The sequence below is a fragment of the Tursiops truncatus genome, chromosome 16 (assembly GCF_011762595.2).
Source record: "Tursiops truncatus isolate mTurTru1 chromosome 16, mTurTru1.mat.Y, whole genome shotgun sequence".
NCBI classification, from domain to species: Eukaryota; Metazoa; Chordata; class Mammalia; order Artiodactyla; family Delphinidae; genus Tursiops; species Tursiops truncatus.
Window position 1 is genome coordinate 48,415,593 of NC_047049.1, and position 22,706 is coordinate 48,438,298.

A 22,706-nucleotide genomic window follows, 5' to 3' on the forward strand; every position below is an offset into this window, starting at 1 on the left:
AGCCAGACAGGAGTGGGAGGAGTGTGGTAGGCCAAGGGCAAGTATGTGAGGAGACCCACAAGTGGGCAAGAACTTGGGCATCCGAGTTACTGCCCAAAAGCCAGCTACCTGGAACACAGGGCACGGGTGTGATGACGCAGGGCCCTGTCGGGCTGTGGACTTTATTTTAAGGGCGACGGGAAGCTAATGCAGATTTGAAGCAAGGACAGCACAGTCTGGTTGGCATTTTAATCTATGAAGGCCAGTGCACTGCAGTGGACTGAATGGGTGGCATGTGGATCTGGGGGAGGTTGGTGTGTGGAGGTCCAGTGGGGAGATAGTAGTGGTTTAGACCAAGGTGATGGCATTGGAGATGGAGGAAAGTTGACAGATCCAAGATACATTGTGGAGATAAAACAATCAGGACTTGGTGATGGCTTGGGTGCAGAGGGTCAGGGAGAGAGAAGGTTCAAGAACAACTGGGTGCTTGGGAGTGCCCCTTTACGGACATTGGGAGACCAAGAGGGACAGGATCACACCCCAGAGAGCTCGGTGTTGACGCAACAAGTTAGAGCTGCCAGTGGACTCACTGTGGGAGGCGCCCTGGTTGGGGGTCAGGAGCCCAGCGAGGGCTGTGGGCTGGAGCGTTTACAGGACCCGTCAACAGAACCGAGGTGTAACTTTCAAAGGGATGGGTCAGATATACCAAGGAAGGTTGATGAGTCCATAGAGAGGACACAGTGATGGATCTGGGTCTGGGTCTGGGTCTGGGTCTGGGTCTGGGAGACGGCAAGTCATGGGAGCAACCAGAGCTCGTAAGCAGGGGCCAGCCTGAGATGGGAGAAGCTTTCTTCCTCAGCTTTCAGCACAAATGCAGATAGGTGTGTAGATCTGGTGCTAAGAACTGGGAAGAAGCCCGGAAGGTTTGAGGAGAATGAGCAAGGTAGGTGGTGGAGAGGATGTAAGTGGATATGGCGGGGTGGGGAGCCCTGTTGAGGATGGTGATACGGCTTCCCCACTTTGGGTCCCCACGTTGCTGGGTGCGTGGGTCTCTCTGACTCTCCGCTGTTTGCTCACGGACATGGAGAAGTGGGTGGGCAGGTGGACCCACCACGGTTGACCCTGGGTTGGGGTTTCCCAGCCATCCTATATAAGCAGAGAGAGCAGAGAGAGGGAGTTTGCAGCAGAGGGACTGTATGGATAGACAGACAGAAACCAAACTGAGCGAGGAGTCAGGAGTGAAGGCAGGAGGATGCTGGTGGGAGAGTCATTTAAGCAAAAGGTCTGTAGCGCAAGGTGCTTGTCAAGTTTGTCCTGTGCTCAGGAGGGATGCGAGGCCTCAGTGACTCTCCCCTTTGGGGGCCTTTCGATGGCGAGAGGCGATGGGGGTCAGGGTCCTGCTGGGCCCGAACTCTAGTGCTCACCTTTGTGTGGTGCTGCCACCTGTTTCCCCCCATTTCATGGTTTTGTTTACCTTTGAAATGTCTTAATAAAACATGAAAAATAGTTATTCTCCATAGATCAGTAATTTACTGTGAGTTATGACAATATTAAATTTGGTCAATTATTCATCAGCTATAAAGTATTTATAAATGCTACCTTAATTTAAAGCATTAGCCGCTAGAATTCAAATATTAATAAAGTTGGTGCCAGCTTAAAGGAGGAAAGGAAGGGCACAGATAATGAGGGTAGCCTGGGGGAGGGTGAGCGCTCCTGGCTGTTCACATGGAGCCCGGACTGTGGGGCAGGCAGAGGTGCTGGAGGGCCTGGGGCTGGCCTGCTGCACCTCGTTGGAGAGAGATCATTACTTCTGGAGGGCAGGGCTGAGCCCAGGGCTGCCCGGAGCCAGCTCTCCCTTCTGCTGCCTGCTGTTACCAGCAGAGCCTTGCCCAGCTTCTCCGACAGGAGGGCACCTCTGCCAGGCTGCTTCCACTCAGGTGGAGTGCCCTCTCTCGCCTTGTCCATCTGGAGAAGTCCTGTCACTCTTTAAGGGGCTACCCAGAGGCCAGTTAGCACATGAGGTTGAAGGGGTGTGTAGCCTCAGAGAAGCAGGGGCTGCATGGGCGATCTCACCTATTCGGGGACCGCGTCAGGTCTTCCAGGAGGAACAGGTGTGGATGTGCTCTGGGCACCATGCATTCAGGGCACATGGTGGAGGGAAGGGCTGGGATGGCCGTGGTCAGCATCATTATTAGGTGACGGCACCAGGAATTGTGCATCTCTTTCAGCTCAAGCCTCCTGGGGTATTGCTTCCCCCAGTCTTGGCCTGAGAATTTTCCAGGAATGCCCATGGGGATGGAGAAGACTGGGCATGGATCAGTAGTGGTTCCCAGATTGATCTCAATGTCTGGGGGCACCCCTCTTATCCCCAACACCCACCTGAGGCCCCGAGTGACTTGATGAACCAAGGATTTGCCTTTAGCCGAGGGAGGCCTTGTTCTGGCTTGCTGGCTCCTTCTCTAGGGCCTGCGTTAAGTGTGGAGCTGCCCCAGGAGTTTCCATCCTGGGGATACGGATAGGGTTGGGTAGAGTCAGCCATGGAATCCTGGCCTCTGTCCTCTGCTGGCCACCATCTCTTCCTGGGACTGGCTGTAGAGGTACCTGGTGGTCCAGTTCTGATGCTCTCGTTGCCATTCACTCTCTGGCTATATGATCCGAGCCAAGTGGTCAGCCCTCTCTGCTTCAGTTTTCTCACCAGGGGATCAGAAAGCTCACCTGGGGTGAGAATTAGGGAGACCCTGCTTGTCGGTGCTACACCCGGCACATCCTACCCTGAGAGTCCTGTGTCTGGAGAATCCTGGATCAGCAGGACGCTGACATCTCAGGGGAAGCTGGCAGGGATGTGACTGTGGGGCTGTCTGGGAATGCTGGCTGAGCTCCGTGGATCCTCTTGCCTGGGCCCAACCCTGAGTCTGAACAGCCTGCTTCTTCCCGATTCCTGGGAATCCATCACGTGGCCCAGAGCCCTCTGCTCTCCTAGGCCGCTGAGCTTGGGTAAGGGGTCTTGAAGCTGCTCATTACAGTCATCTCTGCTTCTTACTTTCGCAGCGGATGAGCCATTCTTGGGGAGCTCATATCAATCCATCAAGCCTGCATTGTTATCATCAAGAGAGATCAGCTTTATGACCATATGATACTGGAGACAAAGAATGATAACAAAGGCTGTTATCTTCTAGTGAGCTGCAGAGGCACCTGTAAGCTGGAGACAGGTGACTTCTACATTCTTACTATGCATCGGGCAGTGCCAAGTGGTTCTTCACATACAAAGACCTTTCAGAGAATATGCACAACGGCTCTGTGAAGCGGGTGCCATGATCTTTCTCTGACAGAAAAAGCACAGAGGCCCAGAGAGGGTCAGCCCCTCACCCAAGGTCCCACAGCATGTACGTGGCAGGGCCTGGATTCAGATCCAAGCCGTTGGACGCCGCACTGGGGTTCGGTGTCTCTTCTACAACTGGGTTGTGAGTTGTGTGATGTCCTATCCTAGGAATGAGCACACAACCTTGTTTAAGCTAATAGCTGGTGTGGCTTTGATCTGATGTATTTTGATCTTGTTATTTTTGTGTTAGGAGCCTCTAAATAACCATCATTTCAACAGTGCCCCAATTAGCAGCCATTCACAGTGGATTAGAAATTGACTTGTATCAGGCTTCTCCATTAGTGCCTGGGAGAGGCTTCCAGCCTTAATTACCCACCCTGCTCACCTAGGAGGTCGAGGCCTTGAGGAGCTTCCGTGGTGCTGCAGGTGTCCGTACAGGGGTGGGTCAGGGTGCCCACCTCCACGGGGAGGGTTGGTCAGCAGCACGAGTGAGGTCGTTCTCTGTTGTAACTGCTATTTCTTGGGATCCTGGGCACGATTTGGGTGGGGACATTGATGGGGAGCTGGGGATGCCCAAGGAGAGGGGCAGGAAACTGACATGTATTAATATTTAGCCTCTTTTCTTGCGCATGGCACGGGATCGGCATTTGTGGTCCACGTTCTAAGTCAGTGCTCCCGTAACTCTGCTGGGTAGAGGTTCATCTCTTCAATGAATAGGAAATGGGGGCTCAGGAAGGAGACATGCCCGTGGCCACACGGCCGCCGGCCAGAGGAGCCCAAACTGGAGCTTTGGTCTGTGAGATTCTAGCGCTCCTTCTGCTGCCCTGGTGAGCCCAGGCCCAGCCAAGAAGCTGGTGTCTCTGGCTGCCGCCGGGGCTGGGGCAGGGGGACCTGTTCCCTGAGCACATTCCCGCTGTCCAGCCCCTGTGTCTTTGTCCCACTGCACCCCTCACTCACACTGCTCCCCCCATCTCTCCTGGTCTAAATCCTTTTCTTCCTTTCAGGCCCTGATGCTGACCCCACATGAGTTCATCCTCTTCTGGGTCCCAGGGAGCTTCCCCTTTCCTTCCTTACAGGCCTAGTTGTGGGGTCTGGCTCCTTGGTAGATCCTAAGCTCCTCAGATGGGGCCTGTGTTCATCCTGCCCTTTGCCCCTCCCCCTCCCCAGTGCTCATTGCAGGGCTTTGTGCTTAGCGGGTGTGCTGAGTGTGTGCGTGAAACACACAAGAGGGAAGAGACAAATCCAGCCATGGTGAGCAGTGGGATGAGTGCCCAAATGGGGAAACTGAGCCTCAGGGAGGTCTAGTGACTTAATAACCCAGCGTATGTGGAATGCGGATGGGGCTTGCCATCAGAAGTCAGGAAGTCCCTGAGAGGGAGCCAGGTGGGGTGGACGACAGAGAGCCAAGACCCAGTGATGGTGCAGTGGGTGTCTTGGGCCGGGACCAGGGGCTGGAGTTCCTGGGCAACTTTACACCCTAGTGATGTACAGTGTGTTTTGTAAGATTACTTTTTTTTTGCGGTACACGGGCCTCTTGCTGTTGTGGCCTCTTCCCGCTGCGGAGCACAGGCTCCGGATGCGCAGGCCCAGCTGCCGTGGCTCACGGGCCCAGCCGCTCCGCGGCATGTGGGATCCTCCCGGACCGGGGCACGAACCCGCGTCCCCTGCATCGGCAGGCGGACTCTCAACCACTGCGCCACCAGGGAAGCCCGTAAGATTACTTTTTAAACGTATAAATGCAGTGTATCAGCATTAAAGAGAATATGTACAAGAGAAGAAAGAAAAATCCATTTATCGTCAGAGACCTCGGCTTTTAGTGTTTTCTCTTGCCTTTTTCATAAGCATGCTTTCTGCCTAGTCGTAATCCTGGTGAGCGTAAAATGTCGTGCCCTGGTTTTGTCACTTAGTCACCCCTCAGAAGCATTTTTAGACGAGAAGCCATCTTAGTCCAGCCCTTATCGGTTGTGCGGCTTCACATCTTGTTATCTGGAAAATAGACACAGTGATGCCTGCTGTACAGGGATGTCATGAGAATAATGTGAACTCATGTATATAGAGTACTCGACAGAGTTTTTGGCACAGAGAAAATTCTCACAAATTAGTCCCTCCTCCTACATAGCTTCATACTTATCCATTGTTGGAGGATTGTTTTCCTTTTGTAAAGGAATTACCTGTTCACGACATGAAATTTTGGCAAAATATAGAAAAGAAGGAAAACCACGTCTAGACCTCTTCTAAAATGCAGTCACTTTTAACATTCTGCAGTATTTCCTTTTGATCTTTCTTTCATGCATGTTAAGTTTTATTTAATTGGTATCATAAAATACATGCAATTTTCTATTACTTTCACATAACTGTTTTATGACAGGCACTTTCCCATCTGTAGTATCTTCATAAATGGTTTTAAAGGCTGTGTGTGCTTTCAACAAATGGAACACTTTTATGTCACTCACCTCTTTGCATCTTTTAGATCGTTAGCAATAAATATATCAAGAGTCTGGATAAGTATCCTCTGAATGTTTTTGGACCTGAAGCCATTTTTACAGCTTGGATGGATGCCCAAAGTGGCATTATTGAGCAGAGGGCATGAAAATGTCAAGGCTTACGGTACTATTGTATCAGTCTTTACTGAGTGCTGTGTGCCAGACACACTGTGTGTCTGGAAAAGGATGGTGAGCAGAATGGGCATGGCCTTTGTCCCCTTGGAGCTTGAGGCGAAGTGGGAGAGAGAGACAGTTATACACGCAGTGCAGTGTCCTAATAGGGGAAGTGTGGGATGCAGATGAAGCACTTGACCAAGGGTCCTTAGTCTGGGGTTGTAGAGTCTGAGTCTTGAAGCGAGAGTGGGTGTGAAGGTTCAGGAGGCCACAGGAAATGTGATGGGTTCCAGGGGCCGAAAGGTGGGCCGTGGTCTGTAACAGAGCGGGCGGGGGCGTGTGAGGAACCTGAGGCTGCAGGCACTGGGGAGCCTGCAAGACTGCCGCAAGGAGTTTGACTCTGTCCGCAACGGTCTTGGGAGCCACCAAAGGGCTTTAAGCAGTAGCATGACATGATTGGATTTCAATTCAGGAGTGAACTTGGCCGCATGGAGCCTGAATGCGAGGGGCCAGAGCATTTAGGTGGCTGCATGATCTTCAAGAGAGACTGCAGAGAGTCTCTTGTTTAACCACCCCCTCCTGCTGCCTTGTGTTTGGAGGCAGAGGGTTCAGCCGGGAGAGTTGTGGGCATTTGAGTTGTCCTCCTGCCGAAGCCCATGAATGTGCAAGGTGAGTGTCCGTGCGTGGGGAGCAGCTGGCCTTTGGTATTTGAAAGCTTGGAGGTGTCTTCCTCTTCCCGCACCTTTCCAGCCTCCTACTACCTTGCTCCTTGGATTTCTTCTCTCTGGTCTCCATCTCCTCCTCCCAGCCTGGTCGGAGGCATTACATAAACCCAGGTGCTTTCAACCGAAAGAAACGTATTGTCAAAGTTGTTCAAAAGTCTGCCCTCAGACTCTAGGTCCATCTGATTCACTTTGTTATCAAGCAGAAACTAACACACCATTGTAAAGCAATTATACTCCAATAAAGATGTTAAAGAAAAAAAAACAAAGTCTGCAGCAGACGGCCTGCTGACATTCACAGGCTGTGTTTTGAAACTGCATCTGCTTCCACACATTCCTGCCATCACATAAAGCATTATTAATAAGTGTTTGCTTCAAAACTGGTGCAGTGGGTTGCAGTGTTGGGAGGTGCATCTTTCTGTTAATTGGTCTGATGTTCCAAAAAGGTCTAAGTGTATGGCTAAAAGGGGTTCCTGGAACTCATGGCTGCTGGATGACTTCAAAAGGTGATCCCTGAGCGCAGCTACCCTAGAAATAGCTGCTGGCACCTGGTCATGTTCCTCCTACACACCTGCAGTCAGCGCCCCAGCTGCTGCACGAGCATCTTCCTTTGTTATTGTCAAGTGGCTTTTGAATAATCCTGGGCTTCTGGAACCAAATGCTTCCTCTGGGGTTTGACCTAGTATTTTTATGATATGAATCAAATGGACTTGGCCAGAAGACCTAGGGTTCCTGGGGGGTTTTGCCTACAATCTGGATCCTCCGGGGTAAGTTTCTCCCTCGCTTTCCGATGTTATTTATTTATTTATTTTTTCAGTACGCGGGCCTCTCACCGTCGTGGCCTCTCCCGTTGCGGAGCACAGGCTCCGGACGCGCAGGCCCAGTGGCCGTGGCTCACGGGCCTAGCCGCTCCGCGGCATGTGGGATCTTCCCGCACCGGGGCACGAACCCGTGTCCCCTGCATCGGCAGGCGGACTCTCAACCACTGCGCCACCAGGGAAGCCCTTTCTGATGTTATTCGTTCCCCTCAGCCCCAATCAGTTCAGTTCAGCCAACAATTGTAGAGTACACAGTGTATTCTTGGCCTGTGGCGTGGCCTTGGGAATACATGGGTCAACAAAATGAGCTCACAGCCCAAGTGGGAGACAGGATGGCTAATTTAGTAGCACTGCTGGCTGTCTCAGGCAGATGTGGGTTGTGTCCCTGTTCTACTCTCCCTGCTTGAGTAGCCTAGGACAAATGATTTTGCCTCTCCTGACCTCTGTTTTCTCATCTGTTGAATGGACACAAGAACATCTAGCTGGCAGCATCACTAGGGCATCATAGACTGTGCCTGTGAGAGCCTCTGGCCTGGCCTGGCCTGACATGGGTTCTTGGTCCCTGGAGGGAGGCAGTGTTTCTTGGAACCCTGGGAATGAGCTGCCTGGCATGAGCTGTGCCAGTTGAAGCCAGGGCAGCATCACCCCCATGCTGACCCCACCCTCTCTCTCCCCTCTCTTTCCAGCCTGTGACCTCATGACCCAGGGGATTTTGGCCTTGGTCACATCCACCGGTTGTGCGTCTGCCAACGCCCTGCAGTCCCTCACAGATGCGATGCACATCCCACACCTCTTTGTCCAGCGCAACCCAGGGGGCTCTCCACGTACCGCCTGCCATTTGAACCCCAGCCCTGACGGCGAGGCCTACACGCTGGCCTCCAGACCTCCCGTGCGCCTCAATGATGTCATGCTCAGGCTGGTGACAGAGCTGCGCTGGCAGAAGTTCGTCATGTTCTACGACAGCGAGTACGGTGAGTTGGGGGTAGGGGGTGCTCTGGGGCTCTGGTGGGGGCATGGCCAGGCACTGGGAGACCTGCGAGCTGGACCATCGCTCGTGGAGGCTGAGCGCTTTGGAGTGGGCTGGGTGTGGACAGCAGTTGGTGGTCTGAGCCAGGTGGGTCTTTGGGTGGTAGGACTGAACCTCGAGCTTTGTGAGTGGGGGAGGAACTCTGAAAACAGATCTGTAGACAGGAGCTAAAGTTGCCTAGCAACAACACCTTATCATGACAGCTGAAGTTGGAATCATCTTAAGAGTTTTCAATAAAATATTAATAAACCACTGGCAGGGATCTGAAGGGCTGCACGCAGGCAGTGGTGGAGGCTGGCCAGCATGGGTCCTCCTGGAAGCCTCCTCTGCAAAGTGTTCCCCTCTCACTGGCCGCTCTCCCAGCCTTCCCAGCTCCTTATCTCCCTCTGCCCTGATCTGCCCTCAGTTTCAGGGTTTCTGGCTGGGGCAAAGGTCAGGGGGAGGGACACCCTGAATGTCATGGAGCCAGGCTGGGGTTGTGTGGGTCTGGGGACACTGGCCATGGCTGGTCATGGCTTCTTTGAAGACCTCCCATATGAAAAAAAAAATCATAATTTGCTTGTGAGGAAACTAGAACAGTGGGCTTTGAGGAAATAGCTTTAGGTTTTCTATGACTGCTTTGTGAAAACAGACCATTTCTAGTCCCAAGATAAAATGGTTTCCACCTTATGCGTTTTTCTAAAAAAAACCTTTTTATTTTGAGTTAATTGAGATTCACATGCAATTATGAGAAACAATTCAGAGATTCTGTGTGCTCCAGCATCTCGCCTGTCATACCATGTCACAAGTGGGATTTGACCTTGACACAATCCATAGGCTTCGCTCATATTCACCAGTTGACATGCACTTGGGTGTGTGTATTCACTTCTGTGCGATTTTATCACATGTGGATTCATGTGACCACCACAGTCAGATGCAGAGCAGTTCCCTCACAAAGATCCCCATGCTACCCTTTTATAGCCACAGCCACCCACATTACATGTCTTTAAAGGGTGTGGGGGACTGGTGACGGTCAGCAGCTGCATAGCTGGGACCAGGGTAGAATGGGGTGGACCCTCGAAAGTCCTGTTTTTCTCTCTTGGTGAAATAATTCCTTTGCCAAGGATGTAACTAAGAAGAGAAACCAGCATATGTTTGCCTTTGCCTAAATACTCTGCTTCTCTAAGACCAGAATGTTGTCCTCAGCTCTTGAGCAAATATGCTGTTGAGAGTCTTCCAGAAGGAACTGAAAGAGCAGAGAGTCACTGTGCTGAAATTAAGATGAGGTGGTGATGGGGAGAAGGGCAACCAGAGGCTCCAGGCGCTTGAACTGGACTCTGTCCAGGACTTGGTCTCTCCTTCCAACCCTGCTCAATCCGTGACTCTGGGAAGGCGTTTGAGACCATGTCATAGCACCTCTTAGTGGCCCAGCCTTCCCCTGACAACCCTTTGTGTTGGTGGTTCAACCCCCGACCTTGGGTCTGCTCTGAGGCTGCATCCTGTAGGCAGGTGTGGACACTGCCAGGACTGAAGGTCCAGTGTCTGTAGACCCTTCCCACCTCACTGCTCCTGGTTTCTTTGCTCTCCTTTTGCTCTGACCTATAGAAACTCTTCAAGCCTTGGTTCTTCCTAAGCCCTTAAAGTGGCTTTGGTGGGAACCTCAGCCATAGGAAGCAGTTATCAGCTCTCCAGCCTGCCTATCCCATCTGGGCTCCTGTAATTCTTGAAGACCAAATGACACCTAATGGCACTCGCTTAAATTCTGTGTTTTCTTCTTCTTACATCCCTTACCCCCACTTGGCTCAAGGATCAAGTCCCCAAGGAAGGGCGCCTGATCTCCACCTGTCTGCAGACTCCTCCCTTTCCCATAGAGCTGGTTCCTTGGTTACATGCTCTCACAGACACACGTCTCCTTCCTTCAGCCTGCTCTCAGCTTGTTGCAACACACTCATGAGGGCTAATCCTTGATGAGCAGTTACTCCCACCCGGGCTCTAAGCTCCAAGACAGTGGGCCATGTGCTCTTCCCTGCTCTGTCTCTGCTGCTTAGCATGGTGGCTGGCACACAGTAGGCCCTAAGAAATTGTCACTGTGTGAATGAACCAACTCGTTTATGCGGACATGGAGTTTTCAAACAATTTTCACACAAGACAAAGGAGAAATGGGGGGAAAGACAGGGACACTGAATAGTCTGACCTCTGAGGTAGGGGAGGTGAGCTAGGAAACAGATGTTTCATTCTGTAGGCACACTCCTCTGCCCCTCTTCTCTCCCACCCAGACCCTCCAATCAAACCAAAAGGTGTGCCCCTCTTTTCTGACACGGAGACCTTTGCTACCTTTGGTAGGGTTGAAGTGAGTTTTCAACTAAACTGGCCTTTATTAGTAGTAATTCTGTAAAGACACAGGGTACCCAATAGCTTTCCTCTGGTGGACCACTGCAAGCAATTGGTTGAGCCTTGAATGCTGTGTTGGGAAGGATTCTGAGGAAGCATGTAGGCTCAGCAATAAAAGCGCTGTGATTGCTCCATGAAGCACCATGTTTGCGGGGACGGGCTGGCAACATCCTGCCCTGTTTGCAGATTCTGATCTGGAAGGTAGGGGAGAATCAGGCATTTCAGAGCTGCCTTACACTTGGCTGTCGCTGTCCAAGGTGCTGATCCATTTGGCGTTAGCCTTTCTGGAGGCCAGTGCTCTTTTTTTTTTTTTAAATATAAATTTATTTTATTTATTTATTTTTGGCTGCGTTGGGTCTTGTTGCTGCGTGCGGGCTTGTTCTAGTTGCGGTGAGCGGGGGCTACTCTTCGTTGCGGCGCGCGAGCTTCTCATTGCAGTAGCTTCTCTTGTTGCGGAGCACGGGCTCTAGGCACGCGGGCTCAGTAGTTGTGGTGCACAGGCTTAGTTGCTCCGCAGCATGTGGGATCTTTCCGGACCGAGGCTCGAACCCATGTCCCGTGCATTGGCAGGCGGATTCTTAACCACTGCGCCAGCAGGGAAGCCCACCAGTGCCCTTTCATTGGGTACAATGCAGAACTTCCTGGCTTTGCCTTCCCTGGTCATTGGCCCCCTGATTTGACAACCTTTGAGGCAGGGTTTCTACCCCAAACATTCTCTATAAAACGTTCACCACTGTTACTTGTTTTGGCCATGCCCCTCAGGCACAGCCCAACCTCTGGCCCATTTTTAACATGTTAGATGAGCCAAGGCGGTAGAAGCCCACATGCTCTTTGATGCAGCCCCAAGAATTCGGGGTGTGGATGCTCCCTCAGCTTGGCTGGCATTGGCCTCTCCGAGGGCCGTGGGTGGATTTACATTGCTGATATGCCCAAGACAAATGGTGCCTCCACAACTCCTCAGGGCCCTTCCTCCACCCGATCGCTGCAACACTAGCTGCAGTGAGCCCAATTAGAAAGCAAATTGAGTGTAAAGACTGTTTCATTCCTTCCAAAGTCAAACAGAAGTGGTTTGGGGATATAGTGACTTTTTTTTTTTTTTGATGCTGATCTGCAAGTATCTTTACATATATTATTTGATTAAAGCCATTTAATAACTCTCTGAGGTGGGATTATTGCTGCATTTTACGGATGAGGAACGTGAGGCTCAGCGAGATTCTTTCTGACTTCGATGCCCATGCACTTAGCCAAGGCGCCATCCTATTTCTGTAATCCGGGGCTTGCTAGGCTCCAACCTTCTTCTCCTAGCCCCAGCCAGACAGAGTTAATGCCAAGGATGGGGTGTGTGGAATGGACTTGGCATGCCCTAGCTTTGTCCAGTCAGTCACTTGCTAATGAATGTCATATGTAAGATCCCACTCTTGCAAGGTGAGGACTGATCCTTCCTCATTTGCCCCTCAGCCTCCCTTTAAACAAAGGCATGTCCTTCCCTGGGTGGAGCCTGAGGACTGGGCATCTGAGTCAAGAGTCAAGGGTCAGAGAGACAAAAACACGTTCTAAGAGAGAGTTTGGCAGAGTGGTGGGAGAGGAGTTTGTGTATTTAAGGTTTACAAAATGCAAGATGTGCCATTTGGTAAAATTCCATCAAAAATACTTGTGTGCTTGTTGTGACAGCGAAAGGAAAAATGAAAGAGAAGCTGGCATTTGGGAGAGAAAATCTGTAACATTAAAATACCAAAAGTTTGGATTGAACCGAAGAGATAACTTTCTGACTTGCCACTTCAAATTCTGGGATATTCGTGTGTGTCTTGAGGAGGATGTGCTAGGAGCTGCAGCCACAGTTTCTCCCTGGTGAACACATCTGGATGAGGGGCGTATGACTGGGATCTTGGAAATCTCTGACTCATTCGTTCAGCAAATATTCACTGAGTCCCTACCATGCACAACTATTTTGCTAGGTACTCTTTTTACATGAAGAAACAGATGGGTGGAGTATCTTGGCTGAAGTTGCACAGGGCTGGGATGTGAAGTCAGGACCCCAGGGCTCTTTCCTCCACAGCATCTCTGGGGTGTGGTGGTCCCTCTTGGCCTCTGGGCCAGCTTGCAGGCCTGGAATGGGGTTGGGAGCTGGGATTCCACAGGAACAAAAGCTTAAAGCTCTAAATGTATGGCCATTTCCTATTCGTGCTTGTTTTAAAATTATTTTAAAAAGTTTAAAAGTTGCACATGTTTACAATGTATATGTCAAGTTAAAAGAATGGTGATAAAGTGAACTCCCATGAACCCAGACCAGTTTAAAACTGTGTAGGAGCCCTTGTGTGTCCAGCTCATATCGTGTCGTCTCCTACCTAGGGGACATAAACACTATCTTGGTTGTGTTCTAACCAGTTCCTTGCTTTTCTTTATAGTTTATCATGCAAGTATGGATCCTAAGATACATATTCCTTAGTTTGGCCTCTTTGTGAACCTTAAATATCTGGAGTAACACTTCTGTACACTTTCATGATTGCTTTCTTTTTTATTCAATATTAGGTTTTTGAGATCTGTTCACTTGATGCAGATGGGTATATGTGATCATTTTTACTGCTGCAAAGTATCACCTGATTTATTATCCATTGTGTTCCTATGGGCATTTGTTTCCAGGTTTTTGCTATTACAAATAATACTGATAAGATTATTGGTGTTCGTGTGCAAGAATTTTTTCAGGGTCTATCTCAAAGGAGCAGAATTGCTGGACTATTGGGTATGCATGTTTCACTTTAGTATATCATTCCAAATTGCTTTCCAAAGAATTTCTATCTGTTTTCACTGCTCTCTGCAATGTATGAGCGTTCTCAAAGCTCCCCAACTTCACCAACACCTGGTACTGTTTTTACTTTTAAGATTTTCATGTGAAATGGTATCTTGCTGTGATTTTAATTTATATTGCTGTGATAAAAGATGAGGTTGAGAATCTTTTCATATCTTTATGCACTATTTTTGTTTGCTCTTCTGAACACCTGTATGTAGTTTTTAATTTTTGCCTATTTTTAAGACTGAGCCTTTTCTTTTGTAAGTTAGGGATGTTAAATACCTTCTTTCAGTTAGTTGTCTTAATTCACAGAAGTTCTATATTGTATTGTTTTCAAATTTATTTATCTTTTAGACAAGTAGCTCTGTTTCCTGTCTCATTTAAGAGGTCCTTCCCTATCCAAGTGGCATAAAGATATTCTCCTGCTGAAACCTCACTCTCTGCACTGAGAACAAATGTTGTCCTCCTGCCTGGATATCCATAGCTAGGCCCTGCCCCTGGGTGTGCCTGGATCCCAATGCTAGACCACCTCTCCCTGCAGCCATGGCCTGACATTCCTTGCTGACACTGCTCTGCTCTGCTCTGGCCACGGAGCTGATCTTATTCTTGGTGGCGATTGCACAGCCTGTGGCATGGTGGCTTGGGAGGGCTTCCAGGAAGAGGTGGCATGTAAGCAAGGGTCTAAAGGACTAGTAGGAGATAGGCAAGCAGAGGGCACTGGGGGAGGAGGGGAGGAAGTGTGTCCCAGGCAGAGGGAAAAGCATGCTGGAAGGCCTGGGGGCAGTGGAGAGGGGAAAGATCGTGTGGCTGGGTTGTGGGCAGTGGCCATGGGTGAGGCTGGAGCTCTGGGCCAGGCAGGCCTTAGAGGCCTCACTGATGAGCTCAGAGTCCCCAGAAATCCTTGGGAGCCATAGCTCACTACCTCAGGTCGTGCCTTCGGGTCCTATTCTTCACGCCTAGTCCTGAGACCTGAGGATAGACATGGGGTCTCCATCTCTAGAGGGCTCTGGTTCTTCAGTTGCCTGTGTCCGGACTCATTGGCTGTCTACTAAAGGGAAGAAACTAACGCACAGAGAAGAGCTGTGGTCTGACTGAGGACAAATCCCAGACCCAGAGTCCAAGCCAGGGGCAAGGCCTGAACTTCCCAAGTAACCCAGGTGGCCCAGGTATCAGTGAGTAACAGCGCACGTCTCTCCAGCTGTCACTCTGAGCAGGGCACTGAGGCTCCAGCTCACATCATCCTTATGGCAACCTTTCCAGGTGGGTGTATACTATCTTTATTTTACATATGAGGAAACTGTGGCTCAGAGAAGTAAAGGGATGTGCTCTAGGTCATATGGCTGGTGAGTAGGGGGGTTGGCCAGGTCTGATTCCCAAAGCCCGGGTATCACAGCTCTGCTCACAGCCTCTTGGTTCTCGTGGCAAAGCTGTGGGGAACAAACACCTCAGGTAGACTCTTCTTAATGCACAAGGATTTATTGTAGCATTGTTGGTAACTGCAGACATTCCAACAACCTTAATGGTTAAGTATATTATGATACATATATATAATGGAAAACTATGGTTCTTTATGTATTAAGAAGCCATAGTTCCAACACATGGTACTGTTAGCTCACAATAGCAAAGTGAGAACAGTGGTGTCAGTATTGCTCTGGGTCAAGGCAAGCTCGCACGTGTGTGTATTTGAGTACACATACAGTCAGTCATAAAGGAGTGCTGTGTTAGGGAGGGAAACACAATGACTTGGGACGGGGATGGGAGATATATTTCTTACTGCATATTTTAAAATATCTTTTAAGTTTTGTTTCAAGTACAAAAAATAAGTAAGTAAATAAAAAAGAGTGGAGGTTGCCATCCCTCCCTCCTACTGACTGCTCATGGTGACTTCTCTGAGCTTCTGCTTTCTCACCTAAGGAACAGGGATGCTAATTTCTGAGCTACAGAGTAAAACCCCCAGCAGAGTTCCTGGTACATGGCAAGTGGTCTATATGATAGTAACAAATCATGTGTGGGAACCAGGAGTGGCAGTGGTCAGTATTCCCTCTCATGGCTGGGTGTGGGCTCAGGGCTTGGTAGAGTCTTGGCAAAAGAGCTTTGGCTGTTTGCCCCTCCTCAGGATTACTCTTGAGTATAATGGTTAGGAGCGCTTCAGTTGAATCCCGGCTCTGTCTCTATAGCTGTGTGACATTGGAGAAGTCACTCAACCTCTCTGTGCAACAGTTTCCTTATTTGTCAAATGGGGATAAATAATCATTTCCGCCCAGTGTGCTTGATGTGTGGGTTAAATGCATTAATACATGCCAAGAGCTTAGCACAGCGCCTAGCACATGCTGAGTACTCAGGAAGATTTCCTTGCTCAGGAACTGCACCCAGTGGTGGCCCCTTTACTGCCCGTTCTCCCTTAACCTCTGAGCTGGTTCATCTCTGCTGTGGCCCAGAACACATCTTAGTTATATTCTTGGTGCTTGTGGAAGGGTCAGCTCTCTCACCTGCAGGGGACACTCCAGGCCTCCCTGGCAGCCCGGCTGAGCTGCTGGGCGTCACTGCAGGCTCACTGCGCGGTCCCAGGTAGCTCTGGTGAGCCGTTGCACCTTCTCAGCTGGACAGCCTGACAGTTTCTCGTGGCAAACATCTGTCGGCTGTTGGTCCTCACCCTCGAGTCCTCCTGACATGAAACTCCCCGGGAGAAAGAGAATTACTGGACAAATGCTATTTTAACCAATGCTTTGTGCCAACGAAATCTCCTTTCTTGCCCCCGGCATAGGAAGTCAGATGACTGAACTGCGATGGTGAGCTAGTTGCAGGGCAGGAATAAAGATGTAGACATAGAGAATGGACTTGAGGACATGGGGTGGGAGGGGGAAGCTGGGGTGAAGTGAGAGTAGCATCGACATATATACACTACCGAATGTAAAATAGTTAGCTAGTGGGAAGTAGCAGCATAGCACAGGGAGATCGGCTTGGTGCTTTGCGATGACCTAGAGGGGTGGGATGGGGGATGGGAGGGAGGCTCAAGAGGGAGGGGCTATGGGGACATATGTATGCCTGTGGCTGATTCACTTTGTTGTACAACAGAAACTAACACAGTATTGTGAAGCAATTATACTCCAATAAAGATCTATTAAAAAAAACACACATCCTATCATTGTGGCATTAGTTTAAATTGAAGTAATAAATACTTTTTCCAGATGAAATGAACAAGTGAGTTTAATTGCTAGGAAACCTACCAAGAAGTTCGACAACAACTTTACTGGGATGAGTGTTTTGTGTTTGTTCTCCGATCTAATTATAAAGCGACTGTACTTTGGGGCACGTTAATTGTAGCACTTGCTGGAAGATTAAAGTTCAGTAACGCTGGAGTTCCCTCACCCTTCCATCAGACTCCATGGTGCGTCTGAGGACATGAGGAGATGCCTGATGCAGGCGTGGATGAAGGACAGGAACGCGAGGCTGCCCTGGCCCCCACGCGTGGCCCATTGTGCAGCTGGGGCCCAAGGGAGTCGCCACAGCAGGAACTTGGCCAGGCCTACACCTCCCTCTTCCCATGTCGTGCCACAGTGCCCCCTTGGAAGACAGATGTGGCCCTGTCGACATCCCTCTCCTGCTGACCCTGCTTTTCCAGACCTCTGCAGCCCCAGGATACAAGAGGGAACAGGTTTTGTTGTTAAATACTAGAATTCCAGGAAGGGCACCCACAAGACGGGGCCCCAAATATCTGGGAGGACCGTTGGCCCAAGTGTGATCCTGATCCTGCCCGCGACACCCAGTGAAATGAAATATTATGTCCTTTTCGTTGTTTCAGTTGAACCATCTCCTACCCTCCCATCAGGGAGAGCAGGGCTCTTTCCTAATAGGATCCAGCAATGTCAGGAGAGTTCCTTCATCTTTTGAAATGAACTATGTTGAGGCATAATCGGCATGCAATAAAATACACTTATTAGACGTGTACTGTTTAATGGGTTTTGACAAATGTATGCACTGGCATAACCACCATCCTAGTCAAGGTGCAGAACGTTGCCAGGTATAGAAATGCCTTTGCTGTGAAGAGAGAACATCAGAGCTAACTTCCTTCTGGCCCCAGTCACTTCAGCACTGGCTGGAAAGCCATAGGCCCTGAGAGCAATTCTATATGCCTGGAGCCTGCGTGTAGCATCTTCTGCTCCTAGGAGTGTTCTCAGGGACCTGGAGTGTCAGTGTGTCTGACCAGAAGACAGGGAAAGCATGGGGAGGAGTGGAAGGCAGGGGAGGGGAGGGGTGGGGGTAGCCAGGGAAGCCCTCTGGCAGCTGTGGCTGGCACTCGGGCTGAAGCCATCTCCAGCCGGGATGAGAGCTCTGTCTGCTCATTGGCCAGAGATGGCCCCTCTTCCCTTGCCAAGCGACGCCTGGCACCTCCTTGAGAGGCAACGTTCGGGTGGTTGTGAGCACAGACTCAAGCATCAGAAAAGAATGACATTCAAGTTCCTGCTCCATTGCTTACTGCATCCTGGGCAAGCTATGGGTGCCCTTCAGAGCCTTGGTTTTCCTGATCTGTAAGATGGGTATCATAGTGCTTCTTTCCTAGACTGCTGGTGGATCCTGGCCAAGCACGTTCTCAGCGGTATAGCAGGGTGAGAGCCTTATGCTTTAAAAGTTTTCCTTTGCTTCTCACAAAGGGAATCTCAGTGGATGCCACCCAGCTCTGAAGAAGCCTTTTTGGAGGCTTGGGAAGTGGGTTTCCTTTGCTGGTTGCTCAGCAGCGGGGCCCTGGGGGAGGGGAACCATGGGTCTTGCTGGTCTAGATGTGTCTAGACAGCATCTATGAGCAGCTTTAAGAGCATCCTTCTCCTTGGGAGTCTTGGGAGGCAGAAAGCCTCCAGGAATACCTTAAGATGTGAAGTGTTGTGTGGGAACACTTGGGGCACTTCTGCCCCCAAAAGCCTTCCCTCACCAACTCATTAAAAAATGGAACTCCTTTTCCTCTTGATACCGTCTTCCCTCTTCCTTGAATTATTTTTTTCATTGAATTTACCTGCCATTTACTTACTTTTTGATGTTTGTCTTCCCCCAATGAGAATGTGAGTTTTGTGTTTTATTAAGTGACGCTGTGTACCCAGCATTTAGAACAGCACCTGGAACATAGTAGGTGCTCAATAAATACTCGATATATGAGTGAATGAATCTATATTTTGGGGGTGCTTCATTGCCTATTTATTCTTCCAGGAAGCATTTGTTTCTTTATATGAGATTCCTAATTACGGCAGTAACATGTGATTTCTATGGAGTCCAAAGATCAGGCAAAACCTCACCCTCCTCCACTCCCACCAGTGAACTAGTGTGTTCAGGCTGCTGAGTTTCTGTCTACACCTTCCTTCTTGGAAAGTGTGGAGGGAGCACTTGTGTACCCAGGGGAAGGGCCTGATGAGAGTTCAGATGGGCCCAGCCCTTGAGAAAGCTCTCCCCACAGCTTCACAGGAGGAATAAACACAAAATACATGTTTATATCACAGTGTGAGGTTAATAGTGGCTGCTGAGGTGTTGTGGGTGAACACGTTGGGGAAGTTGGGTTCCGTTCCTGCCTCAGCCTTTTTTCTCCCTTATCTCTGGGCCCATTGACAAATCTTTCTCATCCTTGGTTTTCTCATTTTGGCAGTGGGGATAATAAAAATGCCTACCTCAGAGTGTTCTTGGGAGGTTGAAATAAAATGAAATGATGGATCTGAGAGCAATTGAGCTCCTTGTGGTACCAGTCCATTTCTCATTTGTCTGACTACTCTTCAGTACCCAGGACAGCGCCGCAAGTGCTGGCCTGTGATCGCAGAGCCCTGAAGCCTAAACTGCCCCCCAGCCCCCTTCAACTCTGCTTTGGGAGGCGGTGGGTTCTGAATTAGCTGGGAGCAAGGAGGGCTTCGTCAGGTAGAGGAAGGGGGAGGGAGATCCCAGGTAGGGGAAACCTGTGTGCAAAACATCAGGGTGTAAAATAGCACGGCATGTTCTAGAGGAACGTTTGGAGGGCTAGCAGCTTACGCCGAGAGCTGGAAGTGATGGAAGGTGTCAGTGGGAAGGGTGGGCAGGGGCTGTGGCACACAGTCTCAGGCCACCTGGCCGGGAGCATGTGAGTGGTTAATTCATCATGTCTATGGCAGGGTTTCTCCTCTTCTGATGCAAGGCGTGTGTGGTGCTATCAAGGCTTGCCCTTCCGTGGGAACTCTCCTGTCCAGTGAGATGCTTAGGAACAGAAGCCTGTTCTCTTTGGTTGCGTCACCCTGGAATGTGACAGGATTGAAGTTGCTTGTACATTGTGTGGCCAGTTCTCCATTGTAAGAAGTCTGGCAGTTTTGATTGGGGGGGCTGCTGCCCACCCCATGTTTCCTGCTGGAGGCTCTGAGAGCGGTGACAAGTTCACTTGAAAGCAGAAGATGGAGGGGTCACACTGACATGGCCACGTTCGCTATAAGTGGCATTATGTCTCTTCTCCAGGCCTCTGTTTATCCAATCCCTTGCTGACCTGGTACCTGTGAGGGCTTGCCTGCGTCTCGCCCCAAGCCTCCTGGTCCAGGGCAGGGGCCTGCACGTGGGCCTGGCATGCTGTCGTGATTTTTGGTTTAATTGTTTTGGGATGCCTTGTTTACCTGTTTGCTTATTTGTTTATTTTCTGCACACATCTAGAGAGGGTTTGCAGAGTCTTCTCATGAGGCAGCGGCGGTCAGAAAATGAAGACAGGGCTACAGTGGCTGCGCTGGCTGGGAGGCTGGTAAGGAGTGCCGTGAGCATGCTCTCCTGGCAGGCAGGATGGGGGAAGGAAGCCGTGGCTTACAGGGCGTCCACGTCCTCCAGAAGGAAGAAGCAGGACAGCTTGCTCCTCAGAGGGACCAGGCTTCTCCAGCACTTCAAAGAATTCCCCCGGAGGAACCTGGTCTGTGCAGGGGACACGGGAGACAGAGTGTAATAGTAATCCCGGCTCAACTTTAAAGCACATGCAGAGGTGGGTTTTGTTTGACTGTCACTCACAGTCCCCTGACTGTGGAGGGTGGTCTCAGGCTAGAGCTCGCCGTTCCCGGAGGGCGGGTCCGACTGCCCTCACCTGAGCTTCCTTTAGGCTGGTCTTCATGGGGTCCGTGGATTCTTGTTGCCCACTGAGCAAGGCCTCCTGTATCTAATCAGTCCAGTTCCATCGGCCAGACACCCACTGAGTTCCAGGTGCTGTGCTGGGGAATTGGAGGTGAGCGTGGCAGGCATGGCTTTTGTCCCCTTGGCCCCAAGGGTAACTGCCTTCATTGGGGAAGAGGGTTGCAATGGAGGCTGTGCTGTGACGGCCACTGGAGCTGCCGCAGGGAGCTCGGTCTGCCCGGCAGAGCCTGGGAAGGCCTTTGAGAATGGAGTTCAGTCCTGATGGAGTGAGGAGGGCCGAGCAGAGGGGAGGGCAAGGCGGGCAGATATGGGGGCCCAGGGGTGAGAGAGCTGGAGGAAGTTCTGTCTGGGGTCAGGGACATGGACCTGGCCCAGGTGGTGGAGAGGCTGAGTATTCTAAAGGCAGCGGGGAAACATGGAAGGGTAAATCACTCTGCTTTCTTTGCTTTGTTGATTTTTCTTTGAAATTATTTTTATTGTATAAGTAATAATACAAAATGAATATGTCTTGTAAAAAAAGGGTAAACAGGGCTTCCTTCGTGGCGCAGTGGTTGAGAGTCCGCCTGCCGATGCAGGGGACACGGGTTCGTGCCCTGGTCCGGGAAGATCCCACGTGCCGCGGAGCGGCTGGGCCCGTGAGCCATGGCCGCTGAGCCTGCGCGTCCGGAGCCTGTGCTCCGCAACGGGAGAGGCCACAGCAGTGAGAGGCCCGCGTACCACAAAAAAAAAAAAAAGAGGGTAAACAACTTAGGCAGTTAAGGTGAGAATAATAGGTGCCCTTAATGCTCCCTCCCCTGCATTTCTCTCTAGAGCTAAGTAAGTAAAGGCCTTGCCCGGGCTCATCCCACTTCTCATGTACAGACATTCATGTGCGCATACACGGAGCTTTGCAAAAGCGGAAGCTTTTGCTTTGTGCTGTGCTTCTTACTTGAGCTGCTTCGGAGCCTTCACACCGTGTGGGTCCCCTTGGTTCTACCTTGTTCTCCTTACCTGCTGCACAGCCTTCGGCAGGGTGGGGTTTATGCATCCGTTTCCTCATTGGGTGGCTTCTGGCGATTTTGCTCTCACAGGCCATGCTAGAATGCACACCCTTAAAGGCGCAGCTTTGTGCACGGGCCTCAGTATTGCTCTGGGCTGGATTGCTAGAAAGTAGAGTTGCTGAGATGCAGTGGGCCCTGTGTTTTCCAGTTAGGAAGCTAGAAAGATCGTGCTAAGGTGCCAGGTACCAAAATAAGGCAGGCAGGAAGAGAAGTGTTTTGGAGAACAGACCCTATTCCGGTTCCTGTTTTTTTTTCCTTTTTCTTTGTTGGTTTGGAGGAAGATAGTTTCTTGGATGCCATGTTGCTGAGAAAAAGTGTGATTAGGCAGAAAATCAGGGACAAGATCCAAACTCGGAGAAGCCTATGAGGTGGAGCAGGGGCTCTCTTAGGTCAGCAGCAGCTCTTATGAGAAACTATTTGAGAACTGAGTCAGCTGCAGCTCGGTGGGGGTGGGCAGTGGGAGCGGGTGGTCCTGTGGTGTGTCCTGTTTTGAAGGGGTTACGCCTCACGGGTGGGATGGAGTCAAGCTGATGTGGGTGGTCCCTGGAGGAGCAGCTGACGGGCCTGGGACTGGGGGAAGGGCTGATGTGAGCCAAAGATTCCAGCCTGCTCTAAGTGGTACCAGGACTGGACCTGGACTAAGGGGGAGGTGGTACAGGAAATCAGGAACTTTCCAGCTGTCAGAGCTGGTCTGAGCTAGAAGGGACTGCTTCCATCCCCCAGGGAGCCCCCGGGGTCACTGTGGCAGGAAGGGTCCCTGTCCCTTGTCCACCTGGGATGGGGGGAGCATCTTTGGGTGACAAGTCATTATTAACCAAAGGTCCCCATGGAAGATCTCTGCCTCATCTCCCCGGGGCCTACAGGCTAAAGGCCGTCTGGTTGAGCTTCGCTTAGGGACCATAAACAGAGTGATGTGCCCTGCATTGTTTTTCCAAAAGG

At 50.6% G+C, this 22,706-nt stretch overlaps 1 protein-coding gene across 3 annotated transcripts in view; it reads left to right on the forward strand.

The window, feature by feature from the left end:
- GRID1 (glutamate ionotropic receptor delta type subunit 1) overlaps positions 1–22,706 on the forward strand; it is a 666,519-nt gene that overhangs the window by 122,350 nt on the left and 521,463 nt on the right. For all 3 annotated transcript variants that reach the window (XM_073793383.1, XM_033841989.2, XM_033841990.2), the window contains exon 3: positions 8,122–8,406. In XM_073793383.1, the coding sequence (XP_073649484.1) occupies positions 8,122–8,406 (285 nt within the window). The remainder of the gene's footprint in view (positions 1–8,121; positions 8,407–22,706) is intronic.